The sequence below is a fragment of the Octopus sinensis genome, linkage group LG29, assembly GCF_006345805.1.
Source record: "Octopus sinensis linkage group LG29, ASM634580v1, whole genome shotgun sequence".
Classification (NCBI taxonomy): Eukaryota; Metazoa; Mollusca; class Cephalopoda; order Octopoda; family Octopodidae; genus Octopus; species Octopus sinensis.
The window spans coordinates 13,177,299-13,190,695 of record NC_043025.1 but is presented as its reverse complement, the minus strand read 5'-3'; the positions used below and the strand labels follow the sequence as shown (position 1 = coordinate 13,190,695).

Here is a 13,397-nt window from a genome sequence, read left to right as displayed (position 1 = left end):
TCCATAATACAGATCTGGGAGAAGGGGACAAAGATACAACAGTGAGGTTTCAAGTTCTCTCTGCCGTGGGGTCCGGATATTTTTTGTTCTTTTTATTTTAATTGAAGAAAAAAATCTTTTTTGAAATTCAGCAATTTTTAAAATTGGTGGCAGATTTGTTCATTTGTAAAAACTAACCAAATTATTTCTCATTAATAAGTTTTCTTAATTAACATTTTATATTGTTAACCCCCCTCCCCGTTCGTTATCATTGATAACCATTTTTATTTATTTCTTTATTGGTTCAATTCCAGCCTTTGTTGTTGTTGTTGTTTTTCAGACTTCTGCTGTGGTGGAAAGGTAGGGGTATTGATAAATTAAGATACCAGTCATACACTGGGATCAATTTCATCGACTACACCCACCTTCCACAAGATCCAGGTCTTGTGTCTGGGAAGAAATTAATTCTCACACAAACTGTCATTTTGTATTTACATTTGTATATTTTTTAATGTTGTATATAGATATTATAAGCAAGTGTATGTGTGTATGTGTGTGTATGTAGAGAGACAGTGACCAATGACAGACCTTCAGCAATATGCTGTATTTGAGAAGACCCATCAAGCCAACTGGAATTGTAGTCATGGCAGATACTGGTACTAGTTTACACACACACACAATAACCGGCTTTTTTCATTTTCCATCTACCAAATCCCTTCACAAGGTTTTGGTTGGCCCAAAGGGAATGAGAAATAAAACATTTACCCTATTTTTCCTAGACTATGCATAGTTTCTGCAATCTTATATAAATTAAGATAAAATAATTTAACTGCTCTTTCTAGTGAGTCAGATATCCTATTCTTTGGGTTATCTCTTATGTGTTTGAACGTACACTGTATTCTTCTCTGAATAATGTATAGTCTATTGGGTAAATTTTTCCTTTTCGCTAGACCACTGGTAGCAAAGAATTTTTCTATAAATATTTTTGCTACCCTAAGATTTTTTAATTATATATATATAAAGCACCATCCATTCGTGGCCGTTTGCCAGCTCTATCTGGCCCCCGTGTCAGTGGCACGTAAAAGCACCATCCGTTCGTGTCCGTTGCCAGCCTCGCCTGGCCCCCGTGCCGGTGACACGTAAAAGCACCATCCGTTCATGGCCGTTTGCCAGCTCTGTCTGGCACCTGTGCGGGTGGCACGTAAAAAGCACCCACTACACTCAGAGTGGTCGGCGTTAGGAAGGGCATCCAGCCATAGAAACACTGCCAGATCTGACTGGGCCTGACGAAAACTTCCAGCTTCACAGACCCCAGTTGAACCGTCCAACCCATGCTAGCATGGAAAGCGGATGCTAAATGATGATGATGATGATATATATATATATATATATATATATATAGAAATATTAAAATTACTAAGTCTCTTTAAAGGAGATTACGGCAGCGTTACTGGAAATTAATAGTTATCGCCATACAAATATGGCAGTCTTATAAATATAAGACTAAATCTGTTGCTGATTAGCTCCAAGAGGCCACCGCCTCAAGCTAGCTATTTGACTGCCATATGGCGATAACTATTAATTTCCAGTAACGCTGCCGTAATCTCCTTTAGAGAGACTTAGTAATTTTAATATTTCTATTATTGAAAACAAGTGGATGTATTCCACTGAAACTAGGTAAATAGATTCTTCGAACAAGGACAGTCAGTAGCGACACCTGCTGGGTCTGACTATGCTGCATTGATAAAGGGCAACAACCCTGAAACATGTCTGCAGCTGTCTGACTGGCAGGATGAAGCGGCTGACCTCCCCTGTTCGAAGGTTTATAATGGACGCAGGTTGTGTGTCAAATAGCTAGCTTGAGGCGGAGGCCTCTTGGAGCTAATCAGCGACAGCTTTAGTCTTATATTTATAAGTATGGCGATAACTATATATATATATATATACCTGTAGGCGCAGGAGTGGCTGTGTGGTAAGCAGCTTGTTTACCAACCACATGGTTCCGGGTTCAGCTCCACTGCGTGGCACCTTGGGCAAGTGTCTTTCGCTATAGCCTCGGGCTGAAAGAAGCCCGTCGTATATATGTATATATATATGTATATGTGTTTGTGTGTCTGTGTTTGTCCCCCTAGCATTGCTTGACAACCGATGCTGGTGTGTTTATGTTCCCGTCACTTAGCGGTTCGGCAAAAAGAGACCGATAGAATAAGTACTGGGCTTACAAAGAATAAGTCCCGGGGTCGAGTTGCTCGATTAAAGGTGGTGCTCCAGCATGGCCGCGGTCAAATGACTGAAACAGGTAAAAAAGAGAGTAAAGAAAGAGAGTATGTGTATGTATAACAAACAAGTTTGGAAAATTTTTTGGTATTATTCACTAATAGGAATCACAGAATTTTACACATAAAAGGAAACGTGTAGGATATCTCCAATTAGAAATTCTTCAGACACAGAATCGAATGATAGAAATATTCTCAACCGTTATGCCTACCTCACACGAATGTAACATCTACACACAGATTGGGAATATACCGGGATAAGCAGATGTGCTTCAAGATACAGCTTGGATTTTAACCATACCAACATTGTGTCAGTCTGTGTGTGTGTGTATGTGTGTATCTCTTTGCTAATCCATTGACCTCTGACCTCTCTCATTTCTTATTTCAGTGCTTTTTCAAACATGCCAGGCTTCGCTCCATATCTCACTCCTGAACAGGAGGCAGAACTCAAGCAGATTGCTGCGGCTATTGTAGCCCCTGGCAAGGGAATTTTGGCTGCAGATGAGTCTACTGGTAAGTTGCTATACTCTATACTCTGTGCATGTGTGTGTGTGTGTACAAATACTGAATCCTGCTATTTCTTGTGGCTTTGATGCAGAAACTACAATGGCTACGCAGGATTGACATAGTTTTTAACAATGGTGGGGAAGGGCCCAACAGATTCAGTTGGCAGAGATTTATGAGAATGCCGGGATGGTGTACCACATTTCTGGGAGTAAGCGACCAACTAATCTGCCAGTAAGGCGACGCTGGTTACGATCACACTCGAATGGTGCCCTTTTATGTGCCACCAGCACGGAAGCCGGTTAGCGCTCTGGCAACGACCACGCTCAGATGGTGCTCTTAGCACCTTACTAGCACGGGGCTCGAGTGCCAGTAAGGCGACGCTAATAATGATCACACTCAAATGGTGCCCTTTTATGTGTCACAGAAGCTGGTTAGCCACTCTGTCAACGATCACACTTGTATGGTGCACTTTTGATGCTCTTTGCACCCTGCTAGCACAGATGCCACTCGTCGAATTTGATTTTGGTTTCACTTGCCTCCACAGGTCTTCGCAAGCAGCGTTTAGTGACCAAAGAAGGGAAAGGTATGCATAAACGGGATGGTTACGCTCCTGGCATAAGGCCACAGGTTATGGTCTTGTTTCGTATACGCTGTCAAATTGTATGCCAGGAAATATGGTATGTAAAGAGAGGGACCTGTTGGAGGGGACACAGAATCCAAAAACATAGGTGCAGGAGTGGCTGTGTGGTAAGTAGCTTGCTAACCAACCACATGGTTCTGGGTTCAGTGCCACTGCGTGGCACCTTGGGCAAGTGTCTTCTACTATAGCCTCGGGCCGACCAATGCCTTGTGAGTGGATTTGATAGACGGAAACTGAAAGAAGCCTGTCGTATATATGTATATATATATATATATATATATGCATTTGTGTGTCTGTGTTTGTCCCCCTAGCATTGCTTGACAACCGATGCTGGTGTGTTTACGTCCCCGTCACTTAGCGGTTCGGCAAAAGAGACCGATAGAATAAGTACTGGGCTTACAAAGAATAAGTCCCGGGGTCGATGTGCTCGACTAAAAGGCGGTGCTCCAGCATGGCCGCAGTCAAATGACTGAAACAAGTAAAAGAGTAAGATAATCTACCATTACAAAATTAGCTTCTGTTGGATTAGAATAATCTGCTGGGTTGGGGTCGTATGCATGCAACGGGGGCACATTTGTAAAAGGTGCCTCGTTGACGGGAGATGTTAGTTAGTTAGTTAATTTGGCTCAAAAGCAAAAAGCAAGGCCATGTAGGGGGACATGGAGTTATGTACAGGGTGGTGTTCATGTAAAGAGTTCAGGCCACTTGAGGTCCAGGGAGGCTTTGAACCGAGCAGTCGTCGGCATCTTCACCATCTCGTCTGGCAGCTTGTTCCACGGATCCGCAACCCAGACGGAGAAAGCTCCTCTCCTTCGATTGAGATGAAATCGTCGCAGGTAGAGCTTTTCGGAATGACCCCGCAGCCGACACTGAATTACAAGAGATAAGTTTTTGTTTCTTCCCTCGTACAGGTTCTATGGGAAAGAGGCTGACGGCCATCAATGTTGAAAACACAGAGGAGAATCGTAGACGTTACCGTGAATTGTTGTTCACTGCTGACCGAGAATGTGCCAAATACATCAGCGGCGTCATTATGTTCCACGAGACGTTCTACCAGAAGACCAGTGCTGGCGTTCCATTTGTGAAAGTGCTCCAAGACAAGGGTATCATTCCCGGCATCAAGGTCGACAAAGGTGTTGTCCCTTTGATGGGAACCTTCAATGAATGCACCACCCAGGGTGAGTAAACTCGCTTTGTCATATTAAAAAACACTTCTTCTTCGTCGCTTCCGAGGCTTCACACAGTCTCCTTCCTCTTGTTTCTTTTTTTATCATAACTATTTCTTCTTCCACTCCACCTTGTTTGCTACTGTACCACCACCCCCCGATTGAACCAGTCATCCCTCACTTTAATCTTCACACACACACACACACACTATATCATCATTTAGTGTCCGCTTTCCATGCTAGCATGGGTTGGACGGTTTGACCGGGGATCTGGGAAGCCAGAAGGCTGCACCAGGCTCCAGTCTGATCTGGCAGTGTTTCTACAGCTGGATGCCCTTCCTAACGCCAACCACTCCGTGAGTGTAGTGGGTGCTTTTTTACGTGCCGCTGGCACAGGTGCCAGACGGGGCTGGAGAACGGCCACGATCGGATGGTGCATTTTTATGTGCCACCGGCACGGAGGCCAGTCGGGGCGGCACTGGCAACGGCCATGATCGGATGGTGCCTTTTACGTGCCACCGGCACGGAGGCCAGTCGGGGCGGAGCTGGCAATGGCCATGATTGGATTGTTCGCTTACGTGCCACCGGCACTGGTATCACAGCTGCAATTTAAGAAATAGTAAGTCCTTGGTTACAGTATGATATATTTGAAAAAAATGAATAGAAATGGTTTTTCTGATAATTTTGCCACTTCAATAGTTTACTAAAAGGTAATTAGATGTTTTAATGGCAGCGAACTGGCAGAATCGTTAGCACGCCGAGCGAAATGCTTAGCGACATTTCATCTGCCGCTACGTTCTGAGTTCAAATTCCGCCGAGGTCGACTTTGCCTTTCATCCTTTCGGGGTTGATTAAATAAGTACCAGTTACGCACTGGGGTAGATATAATTGACGTAATCCCGTTCTGTCCTTGTTTGTCCTTTCTGTTTAGCCCCTTGTGGGCAGTAAAGAAATAGGTATTTTGTCTACTCTAGGTAATTAGATGTTTTACCTTTTGTGAACATTCAATTATTAAAGTGGAAAAATTATGAGAAAACCCAATTTTATTCATTTTTTTTTTTTTTCAAATGTATAAAACCCGCACAAAAGAGATATTGTATTAAATGAAATACATACACATTCCACCAAAATGCTCTGATTACAGTTGTAGAAATATTAGGCCACCCTGCACCTAACTTCATCCATATCCTGTAATAAATACCTACTGTAAGCCTGGTTTTTTTGCATGTCATACACTTCTGTGCTTTTGTGTGTGTGTGCATATATATATATATATATATGTGTATGTATATATATATGTATAAAAAATTAGAAAAAAACCACCTTTTACCAATTCAAAATGAACAATTAAATTACACCATCTAGAAAATTGCATATAATAGAAATATTACAATTAAAATAACAATAAAATACCAATGATTAAGTAAATTGCAAAAAAACAATAAAACGTATATAATTATTATATAGTACAAAGTAATGAGATACCTTTATCTACAGGCTGAAACAGCTGTAAGCTCCATTTTATATGTATTATTCTTATGGCATTATCTTACTTATTGATGTATATTGTTTTATTCTGTCTTATTCTGCTGGATTTGGATGTTCCTATTTAATCTAAATAATTAGTTAATAAATCATATGAATTGGTATTATCTGGAAGTTGATGATTGAAAGAAATCTATTCCTCCATTTTCTTATTTTGTATTATAATTATTATATATATATATATATATAAAATATTTTCTGGTTCCCTCCTCAGGTCTTGACGGTTTGGCTGAACGCTGTGCTGAATACAAGAAGGGTGGCGCCCAGTTTGCCAAATGGCGCAGTGTATTGAAAATTGGATCTTGCACTCCCTCATACCAAGCCATGATGGAGAATGCCAATGTCCTGGCTCGTTATGCCATGATCTGTCAACAGGTTCGTTGTCTTAATTACAGCATAACGAAGGGAAGAGGAAAGAGTAAGGCCAGAAGGCTCAATATATTAATTATTATGGGTTGTTTCGGATCTTTACCTTTTGACCGACAGATTTAAAAAATAATTTTTGTAACTAGACACTTTGAAACTTCGGACACTGGTAGAATGTGTCATATAAAACATCTTTTACTCTTAGCATTTTTGAGAAAAACTTATATTTGCGAAGATATTTCATGTTAAAGTTGTCCTGTTTCGGTAATTTCAACCAATCAATGACGTGTATTCAGCTGGATAAAATTACTGCCGTTGTTTGTCAACAAGAACTTCCGGCGGTGTATATTTCGTTTGTCACTGTTATTTATGACAACCCTAACCTTAGAACCCTAACACTAATCCTAAAACCTTAAAGCTAAAACCAGTACAAATGCACAAACGATGTCATAATTAACAGGTGCTCATTTATGACTCTTAGGTGTTTTAACACCTGGAGCTTTGAGGAAGGCATCTTCTCCGCATTAAATCACAACAGAGTACAAGCAGTGAGAATGTGTGGTCACTGCTTCAAATTCATATTTGAAATATATATGACAGGTGTATAGAATACTGGACTGGTCAGACAGGTGTATATAACGATGGTAGCGAGACAAGAAATAGGTGTATATAATGTTGTACATATCATTATTGTTCGACCGTGGTCAAGACAATGGAATTTACCATGCTACACCAGACTTCACGGTCCATCATGGCATTACGGAGGTCCTGTTGCTGGATGCCTGTATCCCTGGAGATTACATCAGGGTAGGAGAGTGTGCGCCCTCTGGTATTGTGAGTAGATGGCTTCCAGAGGAGAAGAGTAGAAATTGCCTCGTTTTCAGCTCTACAACAATGTCCAGCAAACTGGACTCTCCCACCTTTCACAAGAGATGACACAGGTGGTAGTTTCCCATATATTTGCATTTTGGTTGGCTGGCGCTTCCACGAGAGATTTTGAGCTCTCATAAGGAGGCGAGTGTAGGTTCCATCCAATCACCTCTCGAAGAGTGTGCGCCCTCTGGTATTGCGAGTAGATGGCTTCCAGAGGAGAAGAGTAGAAATTACCTTGTTTTCAGCTCTACAACAATGTCCAGCAAACTGGACTCTCCTACCTTTCACAAGAGATGACACAGGTGGTAGTTTCCCCACAGGTGGTAGTTTCCCCACAGGTGGTAGTTTCCCCACAGGTGGTAGTTTCCCCACAGGTGGTAGTTGTACACAGCATATATATGTAAACTATAACATTGGGGATAAACCTTGTGGTGGGTTATGTTTATTGATGAGCAGTAATGGTTTTGTTTCTTCCTTCTAGAATGGTCTGGTGCCAATTGTTGAACCAGAAGTCTTGCCTGATGGAGAACACGACTTGGAAACTTCACAGAAAGTTACAGAAGTGGTGAGTGAATTTGACAACGCTTTTTAATTTGTGTGTGTGTCTGTGTGTGTGTACGTGGTGGGGGACAGGTGTTCCCGTTGTCTGTTAGAACTCTTTCACTTGTTTCAGTCATTTGACTGAATAAAAGATGTGATGGTCACAGCTGGAGCATCTTTGATCATAGGTCTGTCTGGATCAGGACTGACCTGGGGCTAAGCAACAGCAACAAGGAAGGACACATTAGATAATGTAGTCCTAGATACACTATGCCTGAATAAAAGACAGGATGGTCACAGCTGGAACGTCTTTGATCATAGGTCTGTCTTGATCAGGACTGACCTGGGGCTAAACAACAGCAACAAGGAAGGACACATTAGATAATGTAGTCCTAGATACACTATGCTTGAATAAAAGACAGGATGGTCACAGCTGGAACATCTTTAATCATAGGTCTGTCTGGATCAGGACTGACCTGGGGCTAAGCAAGGAAGGACACATTAGATAATGTAGTCCTAGATACACTATGCTTGAATAAAAGACAGGATGGTCACAGCTGGAACATCTTTAATCATAGGTCTGTCTGGATCAGGACTGACCCAGGACTAAATTATAACAACCAGAGAAGAAGACATTTGATAATGTAGCCCTAGATAGACTGTGCTGTGTCTGTATTTGAATCTAGTTAAACCAACGTTAATTTTGTGTGTTCCAGGTGCTGGCTTTTACTTACAAGGCCCTTGCTGACCACCACATCTTTCTCGAAGGTACCTTGTTGAAACCCAACATGTGCACAGCTGGACACAGCTGCCCCAAGAAATTCACCCCTGAGCAGAATGCTACAGCTACAGTCACAGCCCTGAGGAGAACTGTCCCCTCTGCTGTACCAGGTAAGGAACCCGTTTCTATCAAATAACCCGTTTCTATTAAGTAACCCATTTCTCTTGAAGACCACAGCTATGGGGGAAGGGGGTGCTCTGCCATACCCCTACCTTTATGAATCGTTTTGTCATTGGCTCATGGCCATGCTGGAGCACTGCCTCCTGTAAATATTTGTTTCTTTATTACCCACAAGGGGCTAAACATAGAGGGGACAAACAAGGACAGACATAGGTATTAAGTCGATTACATCGACCCCAGTGCGTAACTGGTACTTAATTTATTGACCCCGAAAGGATGAAAGGTAAAGTCGACCTCGGCAGAATTTGAACCCAGAACATAACGGCAGACGAAATACCTATTTCTTTACTACCCACAAGGGGCTAAACATAGAGGGGACAAACAAGGACAGACATAGGTATTAAGTCGATTACATCGACCCCAGTGCGTAACTGGTTCTTAATTTATCGACCCCGAAAGGATGAAAGGTAAAGTCGACCTCGGCAGAATTTGAACCCAGAACATAACGGCAGACGAAATACCTATTTCTTTACTACCCACAAGGGGCTAAACATAGAGGGGACAAACAAGGACAGACATAGGTATTAAGTCGATTACATCGACCCCAGTGCGTAACTGGTACTTAATTTATCGACCCCGAAAGGATGAAAGGTAAAGTCGACCTCGGCAGAATTTGAACCCAGAACATAACGGCAGACGAAATACCTATTTCTTTACTACCCACAAGGGGCTAAACATAGAGGGGACAAACAAGGACAGACATAGGTATTAAGTCGATTACATCGACCCCAGTGCGTAACTGGTACTTAATTTATCAACCCCGAAAGGATGAAAGGTAAAGTCGACCTCGGCGGAATTTGAACTCAGAACTTAACGACAGACGAAATACGGCTACGCATTTCGCCCGGCGTGCTAACGTTTCTGCCAGCTCACCGCCTTGCCTGTAAATATTATTGGCCTGTTACCATGCTGGAGCACTGCTTCTAAAACTCCTACGGTTGGCACCAGTGAATCCAAAACAAATGACTTCTATTCTTTATTTTTTTACTTGTTTCAGTCATTTGATTATGGTCATGCTGGAGCACCGTCTTTAGTCGAACAAATCGACCCCAGGACTTACTCTTTGTAAGCCTAGTACTTATTCTGTTGCCAAACTGTTACGGTGACGTAGACACACCAACATCCGTGGTCAGGCAATGGACGGGGTCAAATTACAGACACGCAAATACACACACATATATATATATATATATATATATATATATATATATATACACGACGGGCTTCTTTCAGTTTCCGTCTACCAAATCGCACTCACAAGGCTTCAGTCAGCCTGAGGCTATAGCAAAAGACACTTGCCCAAGGTGCCTCGCAGTGGGACTGAACCCAGAACCATGTGGTTGGTAAGCAAGCTACTTACCACACAGCCACTCCTGCACCTATATACGACAGGCTTCTTTCAGTTTCCGTCTACCAAATCGCACTCACAAGACTTCAGTCAGCCTGAGGCTATAGCGAAAGACACTTGCCCAAGGTGCCTCGCAGTGGGACTGAACCCAGAACCATGTGGTTTGGAAATAAGTTTCTTACTACACAGCCACACTTCAACTTTATTTTTTTTATTTTTGAACTCGGTTTTAATTTGTGGGGTCAGGGGACTGCAGTACACACCCTTGCACGCTCGCTCGTGGGTGTACACAAAGGAGTCTCTACACGGTCGCTCCTGCCTGCTAGAAGTAGCAGTCAAATCCCACCCTACTGAAGATGGTCACGATTGGAATGTCATGATGAGACCTGAACACCAGGCCTGTTACAGGTCTCTGTCTACCAAACCCCACCTACTGACTTCATCGAACTGTGTAACAAAATTGAACCCGGAACCCCAGGATTGGTGCCGATCCCCTTTGTTATCTATCCGTCCGTTTGTCCCTTATGTTTACTGTTGTTTTTGTTGTTGTTGTAGGTGTGACCTTCCTGTCAGGCGGTCAGTCAGAAGAAGATGCAACAATCAACCTCAACGCCATCAACACATGCGCCTTACTCAAACCATGGGCCCTGACCTTCTCATACGGCCGCGCCCTCCAAGCCAGCGTATTGAAGGCTTGGCAAGGCAAGGATGAGAATGTTGAAGCCGCCCAGAAGGAGCTGCTTGTAAGAGCCAAGGTGAGTTAAAACGGACCCCCCTGCCACCTTTTCTATCCCCCACCCCACCTCCATTCCCTCCCGTCCGCTCTCCCGATCCCCTCCGCTTCCCGTTCGCTCACCCGACCCCTCCTCTTCCCGTTCGCTCTCCCGTCCCCTCCTCTTCCCGTTCGCTCTCCCGTCCCCTCCTCTTCCCGTTCGCTCTCCCGACCCCTCCGCTTCCCGTTCGCTCTCCCGACCCCTCCGCTTCCCGTTCGCTCTCCCGACCCCTCCTCTTCCCGTTCGCTCTCCCGACCCCTCCTCTTCCCGTTCGCTCTCCCGACCCCTCCTCTTCCCGTTCGCTCTCCCGTCCCTCCGTTTCCCGTTCACTCTCCCGTCCCCTCCACTTCCCGTTCGCTCTCCCGTCCCCTCCTCTTCCCGTTCGCTCTCCCGTCCCCTCCTCTTCCAGTTCGCTCTCCCGTCCCCTCCTCTTCCCGTTCGCTCTCCCGACCCCTCCTCTTCCCGTTCGCTCTCCCGACCCCTCCTCTTCCCGTTCGCTCTCCCGACCCCTCCTCTTCCCGTTCGCTCTCCCGACCCCTCCTCTTCCCGTTCGCTCTCCCACCCTCCTCTTCCCGTTCGCTCTCCCGACCCCTCCTCTTCTCGTTCGCTCTCCCATTCACTCTCCCGTCCCCTATTCCTGATCGCTCGCCCCCCTCGTTCTAATTCTCCCTCCCTCCTCATTCTAATTCTCTCTCTCCCCCCTCATTCTGATTCTCTCTCTCCCCCCTCATTCTAATTCTCTCTCTCCCCCCTCATTCTAATTCTCTCTCTCCCCCCTCATTCTAATTCACTCTCCCCCCTCATTCTAATTCCCCCTCCCTCCACCATTCTAATTCACTCCCCCCCTCATTCTAATTCTCTCTCCCCCCTCATTCTAATTCCCCCTCCCTCCACCATTCTAATTCACTCCACCCCTCATTCTAATTCTCCCTCCCTCCACCATTCTAATTCTCTCTCTCTCCCTCTCTTTCCAGGCCAATAGTGAAGCAGCCGTCGGTAAATATGCAGGAAGCGGTCCCGGGGCTGCCGGCCAGGATTCTCTCTACGTCAAAGATCATGCTTATTAGAAACCCACACATAAACACACACACACAAGCTGCCCCAACAGCTTGTCTCTAAGTATTATTATTAATTATTATTACTATTATTACAATCCAATATTTAACTATCATTTTGTGGGAGGGTCTCTACAACGGATGCAATTATAGTTCATTAGTGGGTTTCTTTTTATTGTAAGGGTTCTTCCAATTAAATTTAATTTAATTATTCTGCTGGGATTTCATTTAAATTTCGTAGCAAGGAGGGTTATTAACATTTTCCAGACAATTCAACCCCCTTTCTTTATTAAGGGGAGGGGGGGAAGGGGACAACCTTTGAGAAATTCCTTTTTTTTTTTAAATTTTTCTTTTTCCCTTCCGGTGTTATTCCATCGGTGTTAACGGTGCACAACGAACGACCCTGCATTTCTGCACACTTCAATGCGCCGTTAGCGTTGCCATGGATACATAGTATTATTATTACTATTATTATTATAATTTTAATAGTAGTTTTAGTAATAGTTAATATTAGAAGGGATGATTTAAACACAGACACACACACACCACATACTGCATTTGTCAAGAAAGATGGTCTTAATTGCAACTTCAACACTCTGGTGTTAGTGCCCCTCCAATCACTTAATAAGGGCTATATATACACACTATATATAATATATACACTATATGTATATATATATATATACGTGCATACACTTGTATTATTATATATATATATATATCTTTTTCTAGGTAAGTTGTTGTAATCATTCTCTTCTGACTTCCAAATCTATTCTAACTAGGTTAATAAAATTGTTAACATCTTAATGTGTTTTTGTTGTGGTTTTTTGTTGTCTGGTGTTCAATCCCAACTGTCTTCATCCAGCAGACACATGATCAAAAATGTTCCAATAACGACCATCCTCTTCGTATATGTGTGTGTTTGAATAAGATGCCGTGTGAACTGAGATCCTCGTGGACAAGCCTCTGGTATCTAAAATAAAGTGTCAACACTTGCAGTATGTAAACTGGTCCCTCTATTTTTCTGAGCTACTGTAATTGTTGTGTATATAGGGCTTCTACATGTTTCACAGCCCGAAAGATGTCACTGGATTTATTCTGTACAACTATTTTTGAAATCAAAAATCAAATCAAATTCGATGACTGGCATCTGTGCTAGCAGGGTGCAAAGGGCACCATACGAGTGTGATCATTGACAGAGCGGCTAACCAGCTTCCGTGCCAGTGGCACTTAAAAGGCACCATTCGAGCGTGATCGTTGCCAGCATCACATTATTGGCACTCAAGCCCCGTGCTAGTAGGGTATTAAGAGCACCATCCGAGCATGATTGTTGCCAGTGGCACGTAGAAAACACCATTCGAGAGTGAT

The 13,397-nt window shown here is 43.5% G+C and overlaps 1 protein-coding gene across 3 annotated transcripts in view; it reads left to right on the top strand.

Moving 5' to 3' along the window:
• LOC115226244 (fructose-bisphosphate aldolase) overlaps positions 1-12,295 on the top strand; it is a 51,826-nt gene extending 39,531 nt beyond the window's left edge. For all 3 annotated transcript variants that reach the window (XM_029797268.2, XM_029797269.2, XM_036514955.1), the window contains exons 2-8: positions 2,644-2,768; positions 4,314-4,580; positions 6,328-6,488; positions 7,834-7,917; positions 8,609-8,783; positions 10,757-10,956; positions 11,949-12,295. In XM_029797268.2, coding sequence (XP_029653128.1) covers positions 2,644-2,768; positions 4,314-4,580; positions 6,328-6,488; positions 7,834-7,917; positions 8,609-8,783; positions 10,757-10,956; positions 11,949-12,041 — 1,105 coding nt within the window. In that variant the 3' untranslated portion in view covers positions 12,042-12,295. The remainder of the gene's footprint in view (positions 1-2,643; positions 2,769-4,313; positions 4,581-6,327; positions 6,489-7,833; positions 7,918-8,608; positions 8,784-10,756; positions 10,957-11,948) is intronic.
• The last annotated feature ends 1,102 nt before the right edge of the window (positions 12,296-13,397 follow it).